The sequence below is a fragment of the Ranitomeya variabilis genome, chromosome 6, assembly GCF_051348905.1.
Source record: "Ranitomeya variabilis isolate aRanVar5 chromosome 6, aRanVar5.hap1, whole genome shotgun sequence".
In the NCBI taxonomy this organism is placed as follows: Eukaryota; Metazoa; Chordata; class Amphibia; order Anura; family Dendrobatidae; genus Ranitomeya; species Ranitomeya variabilis.
In genome coordinates, this window is record NC_135237.1 from 139,569,622 (window position 1) to 139,595,607 (window position 25,986).

The following is a 25,986-nucleotide window of genomic DNA, read 5'->3' on the forward strand; positions in this document are numbered from 1 at the left end:
AGTCTTCTTTGGACTTTAACATTGTGCGGAGTTGTCTGCACTGCGATATGTGTATATAGATATAAAAAGATATAACTTGTGTGTATTAATCCAATATCTATTGCTTTATTTGGTGCGTCACCTTAGGCCTCACAGGGATTGCACTGTGGATCACTATCCTGGTGTGGCATATTTAGCATGTCATATATGTATTATTATGGCTACTGTATATGATGCATTTTTCTGTGCTATGTATATGTATTGCTTTATTTGGTGCGTCACCTTAGGCCTCACAGGGATTGCACTGTGGATCACTATCCTGGTGTGGCATATTTAGCATGTCATATGTGTATTATTATGGCTATATGATGCATTTTTCGGCATTTTTCTGTGCTCATTAACCTATTATTCTCCTATTATTCCCTGTTTTCCGTGGGACAATGTGTACCTATTAGCTGGCAATTCCCCTTACTCTTTCACCCACTAGATGTCGATACTCATCCTTATCCTCTTTTCCTTTCCCCCCCCCGCCCACTCTTCTTCCTCTTCCTCCCCACCTTCTCTCCCTCCTCCCCACCTTTGACACCTCCATGTCTTTGTCTTTCCTATTTAGTGCCCGGCCACTACCGGCCTTTATTTTCCTCATATTGCGTTCTTCTCTTATCCCATACATGTGTCCTGCCGGCTGGTATTGCGCACGCGCAACGCGATCCTATCAGGTATCGCGGTGTGTGCATGTGCACTTTACCTCACGGACTCCATGTTATTCTGGCCGCTCGGCGGCTGCTATGACGCAATGTGCACCTTCTGGCCCCCGCTCCTGTGTCCCACATGACGCTCCACACAGCGGTATGCAATTTTCTTTATTGGTTAGCTATTTATATCGGGTTATGTGCGCCTTTCATCACTTCCCCTGACGAAGCTGCTATGGCAGCGATACGCGTGGGGTCAGCTCCCACCATACCCACCTTTATTCTTGGGCTATCTGGCTCGTTTTGCGCCCTGGTCCATGGGGATGCAAGCTGTGCCATGAAACCCTCTGCTACTAATCCTTGCTATTGGCTGCGGGCTTTACTGGACCAATTACAGGTTGTATTTACTGCCATTGTGCAGTTTATGGTTACTTCACCTAGGGACTGTCTATTGCATGGTCACCGATTTTGGGTGCTTCAGTCTCTAGGTATACTGTCCAGTGGTATATACACATTGGTCACGTGGCTTTAGCCCTAAACAGATATTTCATGCAGGGTTACTGATTATGTGCAGATAGGACCATGTATATGTCTTTATGACACTGTCGGCATTGATATGAGATTGTATTGACCATGGGGTATGGTGTGTGGATTGATTTCGATACCATGTTTTAAATGTTTTTAATGTGCTTTTTTGAGGTGTTGAATAAAGGTGTTTTTTCATACATATAAAACATATATTTTGTCTTTATAATTGCGGTAGTGCATACCATATTAGTCCGTCTTTTCTTGGTTGACATGGTTTTATATATGGACTAGGTTTTTTGCACCCCCATATGATGATTCATACATGATGTTGGTGCACCCCTTTTTTTCTTTAGTTCCAATGACCATCTGAATGATACAGAGGAGGCATCAGAGAAAGTCATGTCATTAGATGAGACCAAAAAATAACTTTGGTATGAACTCCATTTGCCGTGTGTCATGTCGGACGCTGTTCAGACCAGGTCGTCCGACAGACAGCGGTAATTCCGCTTTTGTCCAATATGTGCTCATTGGCGTCGGCTAGATTTTATCTAGCTGGTCCAGGGTTAATTTATCTGGTGCTCGGATTGGAAGCTGGGCCATGCCCACTGCCTTTAAATAGTTCTCCTGAACATTGGGCGTCGCCGATTATAGCTTCTGTCTAGTGCTTGGTTATCTCGGTCTGGAGTGGTGAGCTAGGAGTTGGAGTATCGTATCTGGTGGTATATTTCCCTTTGTCTTATTTACTCCTTCCTATATTTGTATTTGTTTTGCCCTGTGCATTTATAGTGTGTTCCTGAGTGACTGCGGCGTGGTGTATATTTTCCGTTATCCTTGTCTGTGCTTACTGTGGGTATTGGTGTATGATCTCTTCACTGGGTGGTGGGTTGTGGTTTCAGCCTAGGGTTGCAACAGGAGACAGGGTGAGGGTGGAGGCCTAGACATGCACACCATCAGTGTAAACTGTAGGTAGAGGGTCAGTCAGGATTTCCCTAGTCTGAGGGAAATTGCAGGGGCCCAGGTTATTAGCTCTTGCCCACCTAGGCTTCCCGTGACACCGTGTTTGGAGGAAGAAGAAAGATGAGCCGAACCCCCAGAACAACATCCTAACTGTGAAGCAAGGTGGGGAAAACATCATACTCTGGGGGTGTTTTCCTAAAAAGGGACGACTGCACCGTATTGAAGGGATGATGGATGGGGTCATATGTCATGAGATTTTGGCCAACAACCTCCTCTCCTAAGTAAGAGCATTGAAGATGGGTCATGGCTGGGTCTTCCAGCATGACAATGATCCAAAACACACAGCCAGGGCAACTAAGGAATGGCTCCATAAAAAGCATTTCAAGGTCCTGGAGTGGCCTCGTCAGTCTCCAGACCAGAAAACAATAGAGAATCTTTGGAGGGAACTGAAACGCAGCGGGAGCCCTGTAGCTTGAAAGTCCTGTATGGAGGAATGGGCCAAAATCCCTGCTGCAGTGTGTGCAAACTTGATCAAGAACTACATGAAACATCTGACCTCTGTAATTGCAGATAAAGGATTTTGTATGAAATATTAAGATCTTTTTTTTTTATTGTATCAAATACTTACTTCATGCAAAAAATGCAAATTAATTTTGTAAAAATCGTACAACGTGATTTTTAAGATTTTGTCTCTCACAATTGAAGTGCTCCTAGGATAAAAAATAACAGACCTCTCCATTCTTTGTAAGTGATAAAACTTGCAAAATTACCAGTGTATCAAATACTTATTTCCCCTCTGTATTTGTATTGCTTATATCCATTTAATATGTGGTCCATAGACAATGCTACCAGGTGTATATCTTGTGAGATGTATGCATTGCTTGAACAGCCGTTTGACAGTGAATATATTTGCGCTCAATGTCAGGGAGTTACATGTTTGGAAGCCCAGATAATGGATCTAAATATGACATTTGCAACACTCAGGAGCATTGCAAACCTGGAGAGGAGTTTAGACCTCACCGAGCATGAGCTGGCTGGGGCCAGTGATATGGAGGAGGGTGGAGGTGGGGATGATCGGGACCCTGAAGTATGTAGGTGGGTGACAGTTACAAGAAGGAGAAGGGAGAAAAGTGCCAGAGAGCTCAGTTCTGATCTGGCTCAACCTAGTAAATATGCCTATTTGGCTGATATTAGGAATGCAGGCCCAGGATTGGGATCTCACAACAGCAGGGCGTTACTTCTAGCAACCAGGAAAATGAGTGCTGTAAGAAGGAGCTAAATAGGAGCGTAGCAAAGGCCAGACAGATGTGAGTGATAGGGGACTCGGAACTCTAGAATTAGGGGGACAGACTGTCAGCTGCTGCAGCAACTGTAAATCCTGAACAGTGTGTTGTCTGCTCGGTGCTGGGTTCAACATATTGCGGATTGGATAGACAGATTACTGGGTGGGGCTGGGAAAAACCCAGCAGTCATGGTACACATTGGTACCAATAACAAAGTAAGAGGGAGGTGGAAGGTCCTCCTTAATAATGATTATAGGGAACTAGGAAAGAAGATGATGTTACGGATCTGCAATACAGGACTAAGGTAGAAGGGGGAAAACTGACCCTGCACTATGACTAGGTTGAAACCCTACGGATGGAGTGGGCGACCCATTCCTTGCGAATAGACCCACCGACGACCCTAGGTTAATCTCAACAATGACCTATAGATAAGGGGAAGGGGTTCCCTAAAAGAACTAAGGACTGGGTACAAAAACGGGTCACATCCTAGTAGAAAACACAGAGAAGGCTGCAGAAACCAATAGAAAACAGAAACCGAGGCTAGCAGAACCAGAGGTACCAGCACTGCACAAATAGCACTCACAGAACACAAAGCAAAGCACCAAGCTAGAGCTCAAGCAGATTAACACTGTTGTCCAGCAGCAAGGAATGGGAGGCAGGTGCTGGTTAATAAAGAGTGAAACAAACACTTGACCCAAAACAAACCCAGCACCAGAGGAAAAAGACAAGCAGCCTGAACTCCACAATAAAATGGCGGATAGTCACTAACTAAACAGATTCTAACAGCTGAAGGGCAAGACCTCCAAGGTGATGTTTTCGAAAATAGTGCTGGTGTCATAAGCATCACCGTAAAGACAGTGGGAGCTTAGGGAGATAAATAAGTGGCTTAGAAATCGATGTAGGAAGTAGGGGTTTGGATTCTTGGAGAACAGGGCTGACTTCTCTATCGACTACAGGCTCAATGGTAGGGACAGGCTGCACAACAGTGGTGAAGCTGCAGCTGTTCTTGGGGAAAAAAATGGTCAGATGGATGGAGGAACTAGAATCTGGGTGGAGGGAGGGTAGTTGTGCTAGTAAGTGGATGGATAGAGTAGACAAAGATAATGAGACAGCAGGGGTTGATGAAAATTTAGGGGTGCTGGGATATGCAAGGAAAGAAGGGAGCTGAGTAGGAGTAACAAATGTGATAATAGTATTAAATGTCTGTTGGCAAATGCAATGAGTCTCTCAAACAAAATAAATGAACTGGAGACTCTTATGTTGGTCAAAGAATACAATGTGGTAGGCATTTCGGAAACCTGGCTGGATAAAAGCCATTACTGGGTACCAAATGTAGAGGGTTACACTACATTTAGAAAGGACAGAAAAGACAAAAAAGGTGGAGGGGTGTGTATTTTCATAAAAGCCAACTTAAAACGTGTGCTCAATTACGACATTGGGGAGAGCTGCGACAATGTAGAGTCAGTAAATGTACATGGTGATGGCAATAATGGAAAGCTGCTAATTGGAGTCTGCTACAAGGCTCCTGATATAGTGCAACAGGTAGAGGATGAAATGCTGCAACATGTTGAAAAGCTATTACCTTTGATAGTGTTTCAGTTTTCTTCAATTAAACATGTTGAAAAGGCAGCAAAATAAGGTCCCTATTATAGGTATTTTAACTATCCAGACTTTCATTGGGATACAGAATCTTCTGGTTATGCTAAAAGCTGCATGTTCTTATCCACAGTTCAGGACAATTACAAGTAGACCAGATACAATTTCAGATTTATAGGTCAGGGTCCAGGAGCATTTGGGTAGCAGTGATCATAATATGGTAAGTTTCAATGTACTTTTCAATCAAAGATTCAAGATGGTAAATGCAAAAACTTTAAACTTTAGGAAAGCTGATTTCAACAAATTAAGGGAATAGCTTAACCTCTTTCTGACCTTGGACGGGATAGTACGTCTGAGGTCAGATACCGCGCTTTGATGCAGGGCTCCGGCGGTGAGCCCGCATCAAATCCGGGACATGTCAGCTGTTTTGAACAGCTGACATGTGCCCGCAATAGCGGCGGGTGAAATCGCGATTCACCCGTCGCTATTAACTAGTTAAATGCCGCTGTCAAACGCAGACAGCGGCATTTAACCAGCGCTTCCAGCCGGGCGGCCGGAAATGAGCGCATCGCTGACCCCCGTCACATGATTGGGGTCAGCGATGCTTCTGCATTGTAACCATAGAGGTCCTTGAGAACTCTATGGTTACTGATCGCTGGCAGCTGTGAGCGCCACCCTGTGGTCGGCGCTCACAGCACACCTGATGATCGCTGCTATGTAGCAGAGCTGATCGCGTTGTGCCAGCTTCTAGCCCCCCATGGCTATTTATTTTTTAGCAAAGTTTGGAATTTTTTTTCACCACTTAGATAAAAAATAACCTAGTCATGTTAGGTGTCTATGAACTCGTACTGACCTGGAGAATCATAATGGCAGGTCAGTTTTAGCATTTAGTGAACCTAGCAAAAAAGCCAAACAACAAACAAGTGTGGGACTGCACTTTTTTTGCAATTTCACCGCACTTGGAATTTTTTTCCTGTTTTCTAGTACACGACATGGTAAAACCAATGATGTCATTCAAAAGCACAACTTGTCCCGCAAAAAATAAGCCCTCACATGGCCAAATAGACGGAAAAATAAAAAAGTTATGGCTCTGGGAAGGAGGGGAGCGAAAAACGAACACGGAAAAATGGAAAATCCCAAGGTCATGAAGGGGTTAATCGAGAAAACTGGGACCATGTTATGGTAACTGGGGATACCGAACATAAATGAGGCATGTTTAAGGAAATGCTACTAGAATCCTGTAGAAATCCTATACCCTCTGGTAACAAAATGTCGAGGAATAAAGAGAAACCATTATGGATAAATAAGACAGTACAAAGTCTAATAAGACAAAAACAAAGGGTATTCAAAATGCTGAAGGCTGACAACACTGAAATAGCATTTCAGGAGTATAAAGATCTAAATAAAAAATCTAAAAAAGAAATGAAGCTAGCAAAGTTATCTACAGAGAAACAAATATCCATCAACATCAGTAAAACAGATGGTAATGACCCTTTAACCCCTTATTGACTGAGCCAATTTTGACCTTAATGACAAACCCATATTTTACAATTCTGACCAGTGTCACTTTATGTGGTTATAATAACTCTGGAACACTTCAACGTAGCCCACTGATTTTGAGACTGTTTTATCGTGACATAATGTACTTCATGAAAGTGGTAAAATTTCTTCGATATTACTTGCGTTTATTTATGAAAAAACTGAAATTTAGCAAAAATTTGCTGCTGTTAGACACCAAAAAAACATGCTGGGATCCATGATATTCCGTGTATACCCCAGCACCCAATGCAAACTCAAATAATAAGTACTTGTGCTCAGTAATAGCTATCATATTGTCATAATTGTTTTTACTTTTGAAGAGCAGCCAAATCTAACTCCAACCCTAACACAACCCTAACCACAACCTTAACCCTAAACAACCCTAACCCCACCGTAACCCTAACCCCAGCCCTAATTCTAACCCCAACCCTAACTCTAACCCTAACTCTAACCCAAGTCTAACCCTAACTCTTACCCTAACTTCAACCCTGACACTAATCCTAACCCCAACCCTAACTGCAAAGAATAGAAAAAAAATTAACATTTTTATTTTATAATTATTATCTATCTAAGGGGTGACAAAAGAAGATTGGATTTACTATTTTTTCTTTTGATAACTGTGATAGGGTCTATCACAGTGATCAAAAGGAAACAATAGGAAAAATTACCTTTTGTTGCCGGGCACCAACCGGCAGATCTTAGCATGTGCCCGCCATTTTTTTCCAGGAAGATGATGAGGAGGGTCGGGGGTGGAACAGGAGGGTCCAGGGATGGCGGAGGTACCGAGGGTGCTCAAGGGACCCCATTTCTCTCTTCTCTGATAAGCTAAGTCATATCAGAGGAGAGAGAAATTATTGTAAAATTGACTGTTTTTTGCGATCACCGTTATTCAGTGAATAACAGCGATCACATGACAGGGATCCATAAAAACTGGCCCTGATCATGTTCTCCAGGGTCTCAGCTACCCCCAGTAGCTGAGACTTGAGAGATTTTCTGATGCTGAGAGGTGCTATAACCCCGACGCTTAGGAATAACAACCCTTAACTGCCGCCGTTAAAAGGCATATCGGCGGTCGTTAAAGAGTTAAAATATGATAATAACTAGATAATTATAGAGGACAAAGAAAAGGCTGAGATATTAAACAGGCATTTTTCATCCATGTTCACCAATGACCTGTCTGTTCCAGGGATCATTCAGCAAGGCAAAAGTCAAATTTCATATAACTAGTTTAACACAAAAAGAAGTACGCCTGCATCTGAGCAAGTTAAACATTAACAAATCTCCCAGCTAAGATGGCATTCATCCATTGATACTAGCGGAATTGAGCTCCGTAATTGACAGACTGCTGAATATCATATATTCGCAGACTCTTTTGTAACAGGGGTGGTGCCACAGGATTGGAGGATGGCTGATGTGATACCGATATTTAGGAAAGGTAAGAAGGTGTATCCAGGTAACTACCATCTGGGAAGTCTGACATCAGTAGGGTGAAAAGTTTTTGAGGGCATCATAAGAGATGTCCTGCAGAGATATATTGCAGAGAATAATATAATAAATGGCAACAGCACAGATTCATGAAAGCTAATTCATGTCTAACCAACGTGTTGGGTTTCTATGAGGAGGTATGAGCAAATCTGGATGTTGTTAATGCGGCTGATGTGATTTATCTGGACTTTGCAAAGGCATTTGATACTGTACCATGTAACAGCCTTATACTGAAGCTACAGAAGCAAGGACTGCGGGAAACTATATGCAGATGGGCAAGGAATTGTCTAAATGGCAGAAAACAAGGAGTCATCATAAATGGCAAATGAGATAGTAAAAAACATACACACTGGCGCTCCTGGGTAAAGTGAAGTTTGTAGCTGCAAGTGAAAGATGCAGGCTCTGTGCAAATCCTGCTAGAACGTTAAAAAACAAACCAAAAGAGATTCACTGCCCATACAATAATTAGGGTGTGTTGATTAATATTGGGTGAAACCAGCAAAGTTCAATGTAGGGCTTCGATAGAAATAAATAAATGTGCCAATGATACACAGTGTATGTACTTACTTCTATAGCCTGGTTTGAAAAACTGGTGCCAAATTAAGATTTCTGCAGGTGCAGGATGACCGGAGTTTTGGGGAGCATCCTCCTGTTTAACTTACAGTTGTGGGTGCATGGGTCGTCAGGCGGTGATGGTGCGTAATAGCAGAGGATAGCGGCAGGCTTCGGCCAGAAGCACTGCCGCTGTGAAGCTGACACTGCCGGAGAGCCGGAGAGTGTGACATCACGTGTCAGGAAAGGACGGGTGCGTGTGAGGGTCAATTCCAACCAACACGTTTCGAGGGACTCAGTCTCTATTCGTTAGGGTTACAGATACCGCCCCCATAACCGTCCTTATAAAGCTCTGGCATGTCAATCTGCTTGCGCCTGTTGTTTGCCATCATAATGTGACAATGTGGTGCAATGGGAAGAAATCTTATTGCATAGAATAAGTAAAGCTGGCTGAAGTCAATGAATAAATGAAAAGATAAGTAAATATATGGGTTCTTAAATTGCATTGCATGTGGTGTTTAACTGAAATAGTTAAAATAACCTTTATTAACCCCTTCACCCCGGAGCTTTTTCCGTTTTTTCATTTTCGTTTTTCGCTCCCCTCCTTCCCAGAACCATAACTTTTTTATTTTTCCGTCAATTTGGTCACGTGAGGGCTTATTTTTTGCGGGACGAGATGTACTTTTGAACGATATCATTGGTTTTACCATGCTGTGTAACAGAAAACGGGAAAAAAATTCCAAGTGTGATGAAATTGCAAAAAAGTGCAATCTCACACTTGCTTTTTGTTTCGCTTTTTTGTTAGGTTCACAAAATGCTAAAACTAACCTGCCATTATGATTCTCCAGGTCATTATGAGTTCATAGACACCTAACATGTCTAGGTTATTTTTTATCTAAGTGGTGAAAAAAAATTCCAAAGTTTGGTAAAAAAAAAAATTAAAAAATTGCGCGATTTTACGATACCCGTAGCGTCTCCAATTTTCGTGATCTGGGGTCAGCTGAGGGCTTATTTTTTGCGTGCCAAGCTGGCATTTTTAATGATACCATTTTGGTGTAGATACGTTCTTTTGATCGCCCGTTATTGCATTTTAATGCAATGTCGCGGAGATCCAAAAAAACGTAATTTTGGTGTTTTGATTCTTTTTTCTCGCTACGCCATTTAGCGGTCAGGTTAATCCTTTGTTTTTATTGATAGATTGGGTGATTCTGAACGCGATACCAAATATGTGTATGTTTGATTTTTTTTTTTTATTGTTTTATTTTGATTGGGGCAAAAGGGGGGTGATTTGAATTTTTAGATATTTTTTATTTTTTTTATATTTTTAAACACTTTTTTTAAAAATGTTTTGGCATGCTTCAATAGCCTCCATAGGAGGCTAGAAGCACGCACAACTCGATCGCCTCTGCTACATAGAGGTGAAGCACAGATCACCTCTATGTAGCAGAAATGCAGGTGTACTTTGAACGCCAACCACCTGGTGGCGCACAAAGCAATCGGCCATCAACAACCATAGAGGTCTCAAGGAGACCTCTGGTTGTTATGGCAATGCACCCCTGACCCCCGATCATGTGACGGGGGTCAGTGGTGTGAGCACTTCCGGCTGCGCGGCCGGGGGCGCTAGTTAAGTGCTGCTGTCAGCGCTTGACGGCGGCATTTAACTAGTTAATGGGCACGGGCGGATCGCGATTCCACTCGTGCTCATTGCGCGCACATGTCAGCTGTACAAAACAGCTGACATGTCGCGGCTTTGAGGTGGGCTCACCGCCGGAGCCCACCTCAAACCAGGGGATCTGCCAGCTGATGTACTATTCCGTCAGCTGGCAGAAAGGGGTTAATTCAAAATTTAAAATAAAAATAGAAAAAATAGATACAAATAATCATTAATAATTAAATTTAATGGAGAAAACCCTAGCTGTGGTGGAAAAAACTAGAGAGGGCAAATGCATATGATAAATATAATAAAATGTAAAAATATAGACAAAATATTAAATTAAACTATATACTGTTTAGGAATAAATAGAATATAAACAGTAATTAAAATAGGAATATATAATCGTTAAAATGACTATAAAATATAAATATATATAGATACAAATACATATAAAAAATATAATATAAAATATATATATAGATATAAGTGAACAACCCTAAAAATTATCCATAGAACTTATACATGGAATTCATAAAAATTAAGAAAGAGTTTAATAAACAAGTTATAAATATATAGGAATATTGTTTATGATAAAGAATTCTACTTGCAGACCTGCGGAACTGCAATGGGTACACGATTTTCACCTAGTTACGGAAATCTGTACGTTGGGAAATGGGAAGAGACCTATATCTACACTAATGACCTACTACAGACAGAGTTAAAGTTATGGCGCAGATTTATCAACTATATCCTTTTTGTTTGGGAAGGGTCCAAATCTGAACTGCATACATTCATTTCAAGCCTCAATAATAACTGCTTTGGATTGGAGTTTACACCAACTATCAGCCAAAAAAGTATACATTTTTAAGACCTTACCATTTTTTCGGAAGGAAACAACCTAGTTACCAAGTCTTATAGAAAAGATGTCGATTCTAACAGCTTTATACATCTGAATAGTTGTCCCTTGCCAATATTGCTCACAAATGTACCCAAAGGTCAATATACGTGAATTAGACACACCTGTAGTAGAATTGACGATTATGATAACAAATCTAAATATCTTACGAATCAATTAGTGCAAAAGGGGTACTCGCTACCAGCCTTGGAAAAACCACGGCTTGCCATCTAAAACACTTTTAGAAATGGTCTTATCCATAAAGCTATTCCTAAAATGAACCTGCCCCACCATCAACAACAAATTTATGTTACCATTCATAACACAATACTATTCAGGCTGTGGCACGTTTAATCAAATTATTAGAAAATATTGGCCTTTACTCCAGAGACACAAGTATATAGGAGATCTACTACGCCCTCATCCTAAATTTGTATACAGAAAAGCCCCCAATTTAGGCCACATTCTAGCTCCAACGACCAAATCCATTTATCCTCCAATGGCACCTCTAGTCAACCATTTTTTAACAGCCAAAAGGGGTTTCAAACCATGTGGTAGGTGTTCATGCTGTTTACGTACAGTACATCTATAATCTAACTAAACTGTGGGCAGAACAAAGAGACGGCTCACAGATTCAGTCAAAGAACATTTAGACAATATTAACAAAGGCTTTAAAGGCCACACCATTGTTTGAATTCTCATAACTAGTGTTGAGCGATACCTTCCAAAATCGGAAAGTATCGGTATCGGATTGGATCGGCCGATATTCAAAAAAATATCGGATATAGCCGATACCGATACCCGATACCAATGCAAGTCAATGGGACCAAAATACCGGAATTAAAATAAACCCTTTCTTTCCTTGTAGGTTCATTCTACATGAAGGAAAACAACTAAGAATAATGTAGGATGTATTGGGGGAGGTGGCGGAGACATTAAAGGCATAGAAGTTTAGCCCAATCAAATAGAATAGCAGGAATTTTAATTTTTTTTAAGACATTCGGAGTTACAAAGATATTGACTATGTTAAGATTTTTTTTATTTTGTCAGATATTGATGTTTCACTACTTCCATGCCCTTCACCTTCTTTTTTACTTCTCCGACACTTTCTTCTTCATCATCCTCAGCAGCAGCATCTTTGACATCAACTTCTTCTTCACCTTATTCATCTTCTTCTTCATCTTCTACCTATTATTTTTTTGTTACATTCATATTCTTTTTATTAAACTATTATTCTTCTTCATATTCTACTTATTCATCATATTCTTATTTGTGACAGGCATTCCTGTAGTTGTTATCTATAAAAGTTTGAAGATTACACCTTCCGTTCTGCCTGTCACTAAAGAGTTACAACAGGATTTGTCCACATTCAGTTAGGCCTATAGCAGCAGGCTTTTTCCAGGGGCACCACGAGGAGGAACGGACTCACCCCCATACACTGCTTAGTCTTCTTCTGCTTATAATTTAGATAATATCTTTTGCTCTGATGTTTAGTCTTATGCTTAATGTTCTTCTGCTCTTTGTTCTGCAGCCTCTTGTTCTTCTGCTTCTTGGTCTTCCGGGTCGTCGTCTTTAGGGTCTTGAACTTGGAAATGTAGCAGAAGGTACAAGAAGGCTGAGAAAATGCCGAGAACCAGCTGATGGAACTGGAACTCGGATGGCTACCCGAAGGTCCAAGAGCCAATAGAACTACCGAGGACCAGCTGACGTTACTGGAACCCGGTTACTAAGCAGGAGGTACCCGTGCCAGAAAGCACTACCAAGGACCACCTGACGTTGGTGGAACTCGGATACCGAGAAGGAGGCACCTAAGCCAAAGGCTCTGCCCGGAACCAGCTGACGGTACTGGAACCAGGATGGGGAGCAGAAGGTACAAGAGCAAAAGACACTGCCGAGAACCAGCTGACGGTACTGGAACCCGGATGGGTAGCCGTAGGTCCAAGAGCCAATGGAACTACCGAGGACCAGCTGACGCTACTGGAACCTGGTTACTAAGTAGGAGGTACCCGTGCCAGAAAGCACTACCAAGGACCACCTGACGTTAGTGGAACTCGGATACCCAGAAGGAGGCACCTAAGCCAAAGGCTCTGCCCGGAACCAGCTGACGGTACTGGAACCAGGATGGGGACCTATTCAAGATTGTCTTCCTGGAGCCCCAACTAGCGGTGTTGGAGCCAAGGGTCAGCAGGGGGAGCAGAGTGTAGGCCGAAGCCTGCACTGGAGGCAGCTTAGTGTCTGTTGTGTCTGCGTGGCATTTGCAGAACACATTGCTGGCTACACAGCAGGAGAACAGCTGGTGTTACTGAACCCCACTGACACAGTGGAGAATGTTTTTCTCTGTGCAGCCAGCACTTCCGAGCACCAACTGGCGGTGTTAGAGCCCAGGGAATCAAGGAGGAGCAGAGGAGCAGAGTGTAGGCCGAAGCCTGCACTGGAGGCAGCTTATTGTCTGTTGTGTCTGCGTGGCGTTTGCAGGACACGTTGCCGGCTACACAGCAGGGGAACAGCTGACATTACTGAACCCCACTGACACAGTGGCGAGGCGAGTGTTTTTCTCTGTGTAGCCAGCACTTTCGAGCAGCAACTAGCAGTGTTGGAACCCAGGGTCAGCAGGAGGAGCAGAATGTAGGCCGAAGCCAGCACTGGAGGCAGCTTATTGTCCATTGTGTCTGCGTGGCGTTTGCAGGACACATTGCCGGCTACACAGCAGGGGAACAGCTGGCATTGCTGAACCCCACTGACACAGTGGCGAGTGTTTTTCTCTGTGCAGCCTGCACTTCCGAGCACCAACTGGCGGTGTTAGAGCCCAGGGAATCAAAGAGGAGCAGAGGAGCAGAGTGTAGGCCGAAGCCTGCACTGGAGGCAGCTTAGTGTCTGTTGTGTCTGCTTGGCGTTTGCAGGACATGTTGCCAGCTACACAGCAGGGGAACAGCTGACGTTACTGAACCCCACTGACACAGTGGCGAGGCGAGTGTTTTTCTCTGTGTAGCCAGCACTTCCGAGCAGCAACTAGCGGTGTTGGAGCCCAGGGTCAGCAGGAGGAGCAGAGTGTAGGCCGAAGCCAGCACTGGAGGCAGCTTATTGTCTGTTGTGTCTGCGTGGCATTTGCAGGACACGTTGCCGGCTACACAGCAGGGGAACAGCTGGCATTACTGAACCCCACTGACACAGTGGCGAGTGTTTTTCTCTGTGCAGCCAGCACTTCCAAGCAGCAACTAGCGGTGTTGGAGCCCAGGGTCAGCAGGAGGAGCAGAGTGTAGGCCGAAGCCTGCACTGGAGGCAGCTTAGTGTCTGTTGTGTCTGCGTGGCATTTGCAGGACACGTTGCCGGCTGCACAGCAGGGGAACAGCTGACGTTACTGAACCCCACTGACACAGTGGCGAGGCGAGTGTTTTTCTCTGTGTAGTCAGCACTTCCACGCACCAACTGGCGGTGTTAGAGCCCAGGGAATCAAGGAGGAGCAGAGGAGCAGAGTGTAGGCCAAAGCCTGCACTGGAGGCAGCTTAGTGTCTGTTGTGTCTGCGTGGCGTTTGCAGCACACGTTGCCGGCTACACAGCAGGGGAACAGCTGGCGTTACTGAACCCCACTGACACAGTGGTGAGTGTTTTTCTCTGTGCAGCCTGCACTTCCGAGCACCAACTGGCGGTGTTAGAGTCCACGGAATCAAAGAGGAGCAGAGGAGCAGAAGAGACTTCGAGGTGGGATCTCGGGCAGCGCGTCCGCACAAGCCCAGTCCGCCTGACACCAAATGATGTCAGAAGATGGGCAGCGCAAACTGCGCATGGCCAAGGTTGAACATAACAGCGCAGGCTCCAGGACAGATTCAAACAACGCTGAGGAGGCGGCGCACAGCACCAAGGGGGTAGGAATAACGGCTGTGCTATGTCCCATTACGAAGGAAAGTCCCACCTCCGGGACAGTTTTACGGTATCAGGGGACACATTTTATAAGTGTTAAATTCAGCGTGTGCAAGGAGCAAAACTAAAAGAGCTACCTTTTCCTTGTGCAGCATTACAGCAGCACAAGGTGGCTCTTTCAGTAACAAACGCCTGTTGGGGGAGACAGGTTCCCTTACATTTAAGTTCTGTCAGCGTGGCGGTCGCAGGATACATTGCCGGATACACAGCTGGGGATCAGCTGACGTTACTGAACCCAAATAACATGGCAGCAAGTGTTGACTGTGCAGATGGCACTTCTGAGCATCAACTGGCGGTGTTGGAGCCCAGGGATTACAGTTCAGGTGGTAGAAACATGAACGCAACAGGAGACCTGGATACTGTAGCCAACCAATTATTTAATCTGGAAGAGGAGCGGCAAATTCCTGCGAGATCCAGGCCTTGTTCATTTTCAGAAAAGTAAGCCGGTCAACGTTATCGGAGGATAGTCGCATGCGACGGTCTGTTAGTACACCACCTGCGGCACTAAAGACGCATTCCGATAATACACTAGTAGCAGGGCAAGCCAGCACCTCCAATGCATACTGGCTTAGCTCTGGCCATTTATCCAGCTTAGAGACCCAAAATTTGAAGGGGGAAGAGCCATCTGGGAGTACAGTAAGAGGGCAAGACATGTAGTCTGTCACCATCTGACGGAAACGTTGCCTCCTGCTGACTGGAGCCGTCTGTGATGGTGTAGATATGTGTGGCGGGCACACAAAGCTGTGCCAAAGTTGGGCCATACTGGTCTTGCATTGTGCTGAGGCACTGCTTCTGCTCCCTCCCCCCCTAATTCTAGGCATTCAGGATTTGAAAATTACGTCACGGCTTGTGATTGGTCGCGTGCCGCCCATGTGACCGCGACGTGACCAATCACAAGCCGTGATGTAATTTTCAGGTCCTGAATGCCTAATTCTAGGCATTCAGGACCTGAAAATTACGTCACGGCTTGTTGTGATTAGTCGCGTCGCGGTCACATGGGCGGCACGCGACCAATCAGAAGCCTTGACGTCACGGAAGGCAGTAAACGCGCGCATTTTAAGCAAAGAAGGCTGCCGGTTCCCTCGGTAAGGTGCAGGCTGCGTCGGAGAGGTGAGTATATCAATATTTTTTATTTTAATTCTTTATTTTACACATTAATATGGATCCCAGGGCCTGAAGGAGAGTTTCCTCTCCTTCAGACCCTGGGAACCATCAGGGATACCGTCCGATACTTGAGTCCCATTGACTTGTATTGGTATCGGGTATCGGTATCGGATTAGATCTGATACTTTGCCGGTATCGGCCGATACTTTCCGATACCAATACTTTCAAGTATCGGACGGTATCGCTCAACACTAGTGTACACCCAATAATCAGTTGTGTTGAGAATGTGGGCAATGCGGCGGTCGTTTCTCAGGCACTGCAGCATGTAATCAGCCATGTGCTGCAGACTGCCAACTGGCCAAGAAATGCTGTCCCCTGCTTGAGGCGTGATCTCTGCCTGCTCTACATCACCCCACCCTCGCTCTACACACGGACTACTGGAGAATTGTGTAACTCCCTCCTCTGGACCGATGTCTTCCTCCTCCATTGACTCCTCCTCATCCTCCTCACAAAGTGTCCTCTGCCTAGGCCTTTGTGAGGAACCACGTAGCTCTGAATGTCCAGAAGCTGATGGAATTGGTGACTCCTCATCCTCCACCTCTTCCACAACATCATCCCTTAGCGCTTGCAGTGTTTGTTGAAGCAGGCCGATAAGGGGGACAGTCATGCTGACTAGTGCATCATCTGCACTCGCCATCCGCGTGGAATCATCAAAGGAACGCAAAACCTGGCAGACGTCCTTCATAGTGGCCCACTCAGTGGTTGTGAAGTCTGAACGGTGCGGAGTGCGATTTCTTTGCGCCTGATGCAGCTGGTACTCCATTACTGCTGGCTGCTGCTCACACAACCGCTCCAACATATGTAACATGGAATTCCACCTGGTGGGTAGGTCGCATATGATGTGATGTTCCGGAAGGCGGAATCAGTGCTGCAGAGCTACAATGCGCGATCTTGCCATGCTGGAACGCCGCAAGTGAGCACACTCTAGGCGGACCTTGTGCAGCAGCGCATCAAGATCCAGATAGTCCCTCACTCAAAAAACTCTGCACGACCAAGTTGAGCACATGTGCCAGACATGGGATGTGAGTGAGGTTGCCTAGGGCAAGAGCTGCCACCAGATTTCAGCAATTGTCACACACTACCATGCCTGGCTGGAGATTCGCTGGCACAAACCACACATCGCTCCCCTGCTTGATGGCATTCCAGAGCTCCTGCGCTGTGTGGCTTCGATTCCCCAAAGAAATAAATTTCAAGACGGCCTGTTGATGTTTGGCCACAGCTGTGCTCATGTCGGTCATAACAGGTACACATTCACGGGTCCATGTGGAGGTGGACTGTGACGGCTCCTGCAGCGATGATTCTGAGGAACTTGTGTATGAGGACGAGTCAATGCGTACAGACTGGATTCCTGCAATCCTTGGAGTTGGCAGAACACATCCTGCGCCACTCGCACGATCTGTACCCAGCTCATCAACATTAACCCAATGGGCAGTGAGGGAAAGGTATCGTCCCTGTCCATGGTGACTGGTACACGCATCGGTGGTGAGGTGGACCTTGCTACTGACGGCGTTCAGTAGCGTGTGTTTTATGTGTCCTTCCACATGCTTGTGCAGGGCAGGGATGGCTTGTCTGCTGAAATAAAAGTGGCTGGGCACATTGTATTGTGGGACTGCCAATGCCATCAAGTTCCGGAAGCTGTCAGTCTCCACCAGCCTGAATGACAGCATTTCAAGGGACAGTAGTATTGCAATGCCAGCATTCAGAGCCTGTGCTTGGGGGTGGTTTGCCGAGAATGGCCGCCTTTTCTCCCATACCTGTGCTACCGATGGCTGTAGACTGGGCTGGGAGTGTGAGGATGACTGGGAACGTGGTGCTGTGGGTGGAATTACAGTGGGTCTCTAGTGGGTCTCTGGACAACAGTGCCAGAGGTTCTTCCATGGCGATCCTGTGAGGAAGCCGAACCAGCTGTGTGTGAGCTGGAAGAAGAGGCAACAACACAAGCTGAAGAGGTGGTAGGTGCCACTGTTGGTTGGCCTAGGTCTTCAGTGTGTTTTTGTAACTCCACCGCGTGCTTGGTCTGCACATGTTTCCACATATTTGTGGTATTGAGGTTGCTGACATTTTTCACTCTTTTGACTTTCTGATGACACACTTTGCATTTGACAAAGCAAATGTCATCTGCAACTGTGTCAAAAAAGGACCAGGCACTGCAAGTCTTGGGAGCGCCCGTTTTGGCCTTTGGAAGAGGCATGCTCCTAACGGGTGCCAAAGTGGAGGCTACAGGAACCGCAGTCTTCCCCCTCCCTCTCCCTCTTTGGCCCATTCGGGGAATCTCTTCCTCAGAGCTACTCCCACCACCTTCCTGTACCTCACGCCATGATGGGTCAAGGACCTCATCATCTACACTACCCTCTGCCACCAACTGCTTCTCCTGGGTAGTCTCAGCAGCACAGTATGCACCAGAAAGTGGTACCTGAGTCTCACCATCAGATGCGTACTGCGGTATGGTGACCGGAGACACTGGCCCACCTGTCTCTTCAGAGTCAGAGAGACAAAGTTGTTGGGCATTACTGCATACTGCCTCTTCTTCCATTTCTCCAATGCTGCTTGGCTGGCCCCCTGTTTCCCCCAAGAGATTCAGACAACAGAAGTAGAGATGGCTCCTGTCCTGGGCTCTCTGACTGCCTGGGCAATTTGGCAGGTGGTGAAGAGACAGATGGGTGCTCTCCAGTGCTCTGTGCCTGAGAGGATGTGGCACTAATTGAAGTCAATGCGTTAGCTGCCATCCATCCGACAATGGCTTCAATTTGTTCTTCACGCAGCATTGGTGTACGGCGATCTCCTACAAAGCTGCGCATGAAGGACTGTTCCCTGCTGAAACTGGGTGATGATGAGTCACCGGTGCCCACAGCAGGCACAGAATCCCCACGTCCTCTCCCTGCTCCGCACCCACTCCCACGCCCACGTGCCTTACTCCCTGTCTTCTTCATCTTGGTTGGCTGATAAAGATAAGCAGAAAAGTACTAAGGGCTTAGTGTGCTTATTCCTGAACAGCTCCTAACAGGTATAAGAAACACAAATTTTCTACAGTGTGGACTAGACTTTAATATGAGCTAATGTGGCCTACACAACTGTAAAGTGGTGTGTTTGGTGAACTTTATTAATTTTTTTTTTTTTTGCAGAACTGACTACAGAGTGAGCTGCACTCACACACAGACCGTGCAGACAGCCGTGAACGGCGCTGCAAGGCCAAAACAAACTCCTCCATGTAATCCTATTTAGTGGTTTTCCACAATTTTCCTGGATATGGATGGAAAGCCACTAATAGGAAATATTTGAAAAAATGTGCAGCAGGCTGCACTAATTGCAAAATAGGACAATGGATAGAACAGTATGAGGCAGTGACGCACTCTGAGCTGACTTCAACCGGCTGTGGCTGCAGACAGACTACAGAGCGATGTGCACTCACACACACAGACCTTGCAGACAGCTGTGAACAGCGCTGCAAGGCAAAAGCAAGGATCCCACACAGCGGTTGCTAAATTAGCCTGGGTAAAGCACAATGAAGCAAATCGCTATCTCAAAACTGGCCCTCAGTCAGAACACAGCGTCCTGTCCCTAACTGAATTTACAGCAGAGTGAGCCCTAAATGGCAGCAGTGACTTTTACAGTGCATCATGACATCATTTCAGCAGCCAATCACAGCCATACCAGTACTTCCATGCCCACCATGCAGAACAGGATGTGCCCACACTTCTAATCATTCCTCATTGCCTGAATTCGGGCACTTTGAATTTTGGGAACTTCTGATTCCGGTATCCGATATACTGAAAATATCGGAACTCGGTATCGGAATTCTGATACCGCAAATATCGGCCGATACCCGATACTTGCGGTATCGGAATGCTCATCACTACTCATAACCAGTCTTGTCAGGAATAACCTTTTGTGGCATAGAAATTGTTCGTTCCAACTTCAGAGGTGGGGATTTTTTAAAACAAATGTCCAGACGTTGAATCTAGATGGATCTTCCTTCTGGACAGCATGGCCCCCAAAGGCCTTAATCACGAAATTGAATTATATACATTCTAATTGGGTTATGATTCATTAGCGTGCTTACCATTGCTATATATTTATAACTTATATTTTAAACTCTTTCTTAATTTTTATGAATTTTATGTATAAGTACTATGGATAATTATTAGGGTTGTATACATATATCTATATATATATTATATTATATTATATTTGTTATATGTATTTATATTTATATATATTTATATTTTATATCCGTTTTAACCTTCGTCCGGCTGAGTATGTACAATTGTAACTATTCCATTTTAAAATTGCAATAACTTTTTTTCGAAAAGCCGTAGAGGGCTGAAATTTCGTGACATCTCTGCAGTTTTGGTCCAGAATATATTGGCCAAATTTCAATAAAATATCTCCACCCCCTTCCGAGATAAGGGGTCGAGATATTTTTGCATCCATAATAAGCTGCATAGGTACAAATGTACCCTCATATATTTTGAATGAAGATAATGCAAGGAAAAAAGAATAATATTTTTTTTAATGATAATGCTATTTTATTATTATAAACAAGTAAAAAAACTAATTATATATTCCTATTTTAATTACTGTTTATATTCTATATATTCCTAAACAGTATATACACTGTGTGCAGAATTATTAGGCAAGTTGTATTTAAGAGGATTACTTTTATTATTGATCAGCAACTATGGTCTCAATCAACCCAAAAGATGCATAAATTTCAAAGCTTAATATTTTTGGAAGTTGGAGTGAGTTTTCCCATCTCACTTGTTTATTTTCACCAGGTAAACCAATATAACTGCACACAATTTAGAAATAAACATTTCTGACATGCAAAAACAAAACCCAATAAAATGAGTGACCAATATAGCCACCTTTCTTTATGATGACACTCAACAGCCTTCCATCCATAGATTCTGTCAGTTGTTTGATCTGTTTACGATCAACATTGCATGCAGCAGCCACCACAGCCTCCCAGACACTGTTCTGAGAGGTGGACTGTTTTCCCTCCCTGCAGATCTCACATTTTATGAGGGACCACAGGTTCTCTATGGGGTTCAGATCAAGTGAACAAGGGGGCCATGTCATTATTTTTTTTCTTTGAGACCTTTACTGGCCAGCCACACCGTGTAGTAGTTGGAGACATGTGATGGAGCATTGTCCTGCATAAAAATCATGTTTTTCTTGAACGATACCGACTTCTTCCTGTACCACTGCTTGACGAAGTTGTCTTCCAGAAACTGGCAGTAGGTCTGGGAGTTGAGCTTCACTCCATCCTCAACCCAAAAAGGTCCCACAAGTTCATCTTTCATGATACCAGCCCATACCAGTACCCCACCTCCATCTTGCTGCCGTCTGAGTCAGAGTGGAGCTCTCTGCCCTTTACTGATTCAGCCTCTGGCCCAACCATCTGGCCCATCAAGAGTCACTCTCATTTCATCAGTCCATAAAACCTTTGAAAAGTCAGTCTTAAGATATTTCTTGGCCCAGTCTTGACGTTTTATCTTATGTTTCTTGTTCAAAGGTGGTCGTTTTTCAGCCTTCCTTACCTTGGCCATATCCCTGAGTATCGCGCACCTTGTGCTTTTTGTTACTTCAGTAACGTTACAGCTCTGAAATATGGCAAAACTGGTGGCAAATGGCATTTTGGTAGCTTCACGCTTGATTTTCCTCAATTCATGGGCAGTTATTTTGCGCCTTTTTTGCCCAACACGCTTCTTGCGACCCTGTTGGCTATTTGCCATGACACGCTTAATTGTTCGGTGATCACGCTTCAAAAGTTTGGCAATTTCAAGACTGCTCCATCCCTCAGCAAGACATCTCACAATTTTGGGCTTTTCAGAGCCCGTCAAATCTCTCTTCTGACCCATTTTGCCAAAGGAAAGGAAGTTGTCTAATAATTAAGCACACCTTATATAGGGTGTTGATGTCATTAGACAACACCCCTCCTCATTACAGAGATGCACATCACCTGAGTTACTTAATTGGTAGTTGGCCCTCCAGCCTGAACAGCTTGGAGTAGGACAACATGTATAAAAAGTATCATGTGATCAAAATACAACTTGTCTAATAATTCTGCACACAGTGTATTTTAATTTAATTTTTATTCTAGATTTTTACATTTTATTATATTTATCATATGCATTTTCCCTCTCTGTTTTTTTCCGCCACAGCTAGGGTTTTCTCAATTAAATTTAATTATTAATGATTATTTTTATCCATTTTTTCTATTTTTATTTTAAATTTTGAATTAATAAAGGCTATTTTAACTATTTCAGTTAAACACCACATGCAATGCAATTTAAGAACCCATATATTTACTTATCTATTCATTTATTCATTTACTTCAGCCAGCTTTACATACTGTATCTTATATAATAAGATTTCTTCCCATTGCACCACATTGTCACATTATGACAGCAAACAACAGTCGCAAGCAGATTGACATGCCAAAGCTTTATAAGGACGGTTATGGGGGCGGTATCTGTAATCCTGATGAAGAGAGACTGGGTGCCTCGAAAAGCGTTGGTTGAATTGAACCTCACCCGTACCCATGACGCCACACTCTCCGGCTCTCCGGCAGTGTCAACTTCACAGCGACGGTGCTCCCGGCCGGAGCCCGCCGCTACCCCCTGCTATGACGCATCATCAACGCCTGAGGTCCCGTGCACCCACGACCATACATTAAACGGGAGGATGCTCCAAAAAGTTCCGGTCATCCTGCACCTGCAGAAATCTTAACTTGACACCAGTTTTTCAAACCTGGCTATAGAATTAAGTGCATACACTGTGTATCATTGGCGCATTTATTTTTCTATCAAAGCCCTACATTGAACTTTGCTTGTTTCACCCAATATTGATCAACACACCCTAATTATTGTAAGCGTAGTGAATCTCTTTTGTTTGTTTTTTAACCTACTTGGCAAATGAGGTTTAATGTTGATAAAAGTAGAGTAATGCACCTAGGATGGAGTAATCCTATTGCTGCATATGCATTAAATGGGAGTATACTTGGGACTACAGAACAGGTGAAGGACTTGGGTATTCTGGTTACAAGTAAGCTGAGCAGCAGTATCGATATCAAGCAGCAGCCACAAAAGCAAACAAGATTTTAGGATGTATAAAAAGAGAGATACAATCCCACGATCCCAACGTATTGTTACTCCTTTATAAATCACTGGTCAGGCCACATCTACAGTATGGGATCCAGTTTTGAACTCCAGATTTTAAAAAGGATATTCAGAAGTTAGAGTCAGTGCAATTGCATGCAACTAGATTATTAAAAGGGACGGAAGGCCTCTTATATGATGAGAGGTTGGAAAAGTTGAGCTTGTTTAGCTTTTAAAAAAGACGCCTCAGAGGAGATCTATCTCATTTACATGTATAAATACATGTGTGGTCAGTACAAAGGACTTGCACATGACTTATTCCTTCCAAAGACCATACTAAGGACCCGGGGGCACTCATTATGGGTGGAAGACAGGCGATTCTGGCAGCTACATAGGAAAGGGTTCTTTACAGTTAGAGTATTTAGACTGTGGAATGCCCGACCACAAGAGGTAGTAATGACAGAAACGATGACAGCTTTTATAAAAGGGCTGGATGATTTCCTCGATACATGTAACAATGTGGTTTATAGCTAAATTAGTGACAAAATATACAATTGGAAGAGAAAGGTTGAACTTGATGGACCTAGGTCTTTTTTCAACCTATCCAATTATGTAACTATGTAATTTTATTGCCAGACCATAACTTTTTTCTAACTTTTCCAACATTTCATCTGGACAAAATCTTGTTTGTTTGCATGATAAGTTGCATTTTTATGACATTATCCAAGTTAGATAAGTCTTTTAATTCTAAGATGACATTCTGCATTCTGTTTATAAAGGAAAAATTCTGTATAAGTTAATTGCATAATATAATTTTGGGTGCATGCAGTCACCACTGGGGAGGGTAGTAATTGCATATAAATCTACACAGCTGGTATCGAACTCCATTGTAGCTGTATAATTTTATACGCAGTGAACTCCTCCAAAAAGTGGCTGAAGGTAGTAGTTTGCCTCAATGTGTACTATGCTTCTCTTGTAGCAATTCTCTCTCTGTAAGAATTAACATTAAACACAAATAATGGAGACTTTATATGATAATCAGTCAAGCTTTTTGTACAAATCCTCATTTCTTTTTACCTCATTTCTTTCATACCAGCCGACATTCTGCATCTTGGAAAATGTCTGTGAGCGCTTAACAACAAAGTAGATAAGATAACCACTCCCGCACAAGCAGCATATTATCATTACATTGGCCAAGACCCGGAGGAATCTTGTAAGATGAATGTTTTCATCCTTATGGCTTTCCTCTTCATCTACAATAGATTCCTAAAGGAGAGAACACAAAGTACAGAATGTCATTAGCTCTTGCAGAGAAAATGAACAAACATACGCCATGTCAACAAAGCTCAAGAAAAAATATCCCTATAAAAGGATTCCACACATTGATTGGATAAAATCATCATCTTAGTTGAATAGTATAATAACTTACTCTGCTTAAAAAAGAATATTACAAAGTAGCAAGATTTCTAAATTATGTAACCAAAAGAAATAGGTTATTGAAGAGTGAGTTTAGCAGGTCAAAGAAAAGTGACATTAACACACTATGAGTCCAAGCCCTAGCGCTCTACAAAATATTGCTTTTTGCAATGAAATGGGTTGTATTTTTTTTAATCAGTTTTTATAGAATCAGACAGAAAAAATCATAGGGAAGTTTGTTAAAGGGGTTGTCAGATATACAGTGGGAGAAATAAGTATTTGATGAGTATTACAAAAAATATATAAAAAAAGTCATGCAATGGATACATATAGGTCTCTGTGAATATGACCCAAGGTAAAACAAGGGGGGAAAAGAAAGGGCAGGACAGAGTAATGTGTGTCCAATTTTGTATGAAATGCTGTGAAACAATTATATATTGGTTACCACTAGATCATCAGAAAATGCTCTGCAGATAAGCAGAAAAAGCGCATATGCCTTCAGGGGATGACCCCTGAAGAAGCAACGAATGTGAAACATACGTTGGGGAACAGGACCAACGCCAGGACAGGACGCTAATTATGCACTAATTATGCAAGAAAAAAATGGTCCGATTTCCGGACCGAAAAAATGGACGAGTGCTATGCATGTGTCATGCGAGTGTCATGCGAGTACAATGTGAGTACAATGCGATTTTCACACCTAGCATCCGATTTACATCCGAGTGCTTTGCGATTGCTTTCTGATTGCAATGTGATTTTAACATGAGCTTTTACATACAGCAGTTCTCTATGTCATTTACACATTGTTTTCAAAGGAAATATTAGTCAAAACACACACATATATATATAATTGGTAGATAGATAGATAGATAGATAGATAGATAGATAGATAGATAGATAGAAGAAAAGCCGTCAATTCCTGTGTGCACACAGTAAAATCACACTGACAGGTTAGAATAGAATAGATACAATATATATATACACCTAGAATAGGTGTGTATTACTAATCCTATAGTTGGTAAAGGGTTAAATAAAGACACAGCCAGAATAAAGTCTTTTAATGAAATAAAACACTAAACACAGACCATTTTATTTTTACTGCTAATCAATGCAACACCCTGGATCTCCTGTGATAAGTGAAAAAATAACAAACCAACAATATACCATACCTGTCCGGTGTTCAGTCCCACGCCGTAATCCATATCTAGGGGATATACAGTTTACAACC

At 43.4% G+C, this 25,986-nt stretch overlaps 1 protein-coding gene across 1 annotated transcript in view; it reads right to left on the reverse strand.

Moving 5' to 3' along the window:
- The window catches only part of LOC143782014 (transmembrane channel-like protein 2), a 279,149-nt gene that overhangs the window by 154,745 nt on the left and 98,418 nt on the right, over positions 1–25,986 (reverse strand). The window contains exon 8 of the mRNA XM_077269057.1: positions 24,420–24,608. Coding sequence (XP_077125172.1) covers positions 24,420–24,608 — 189 coding nt within the window. The remainder of the gene's footprint in view (positions 1–24,419; positions 24,609–25,986) is intronic.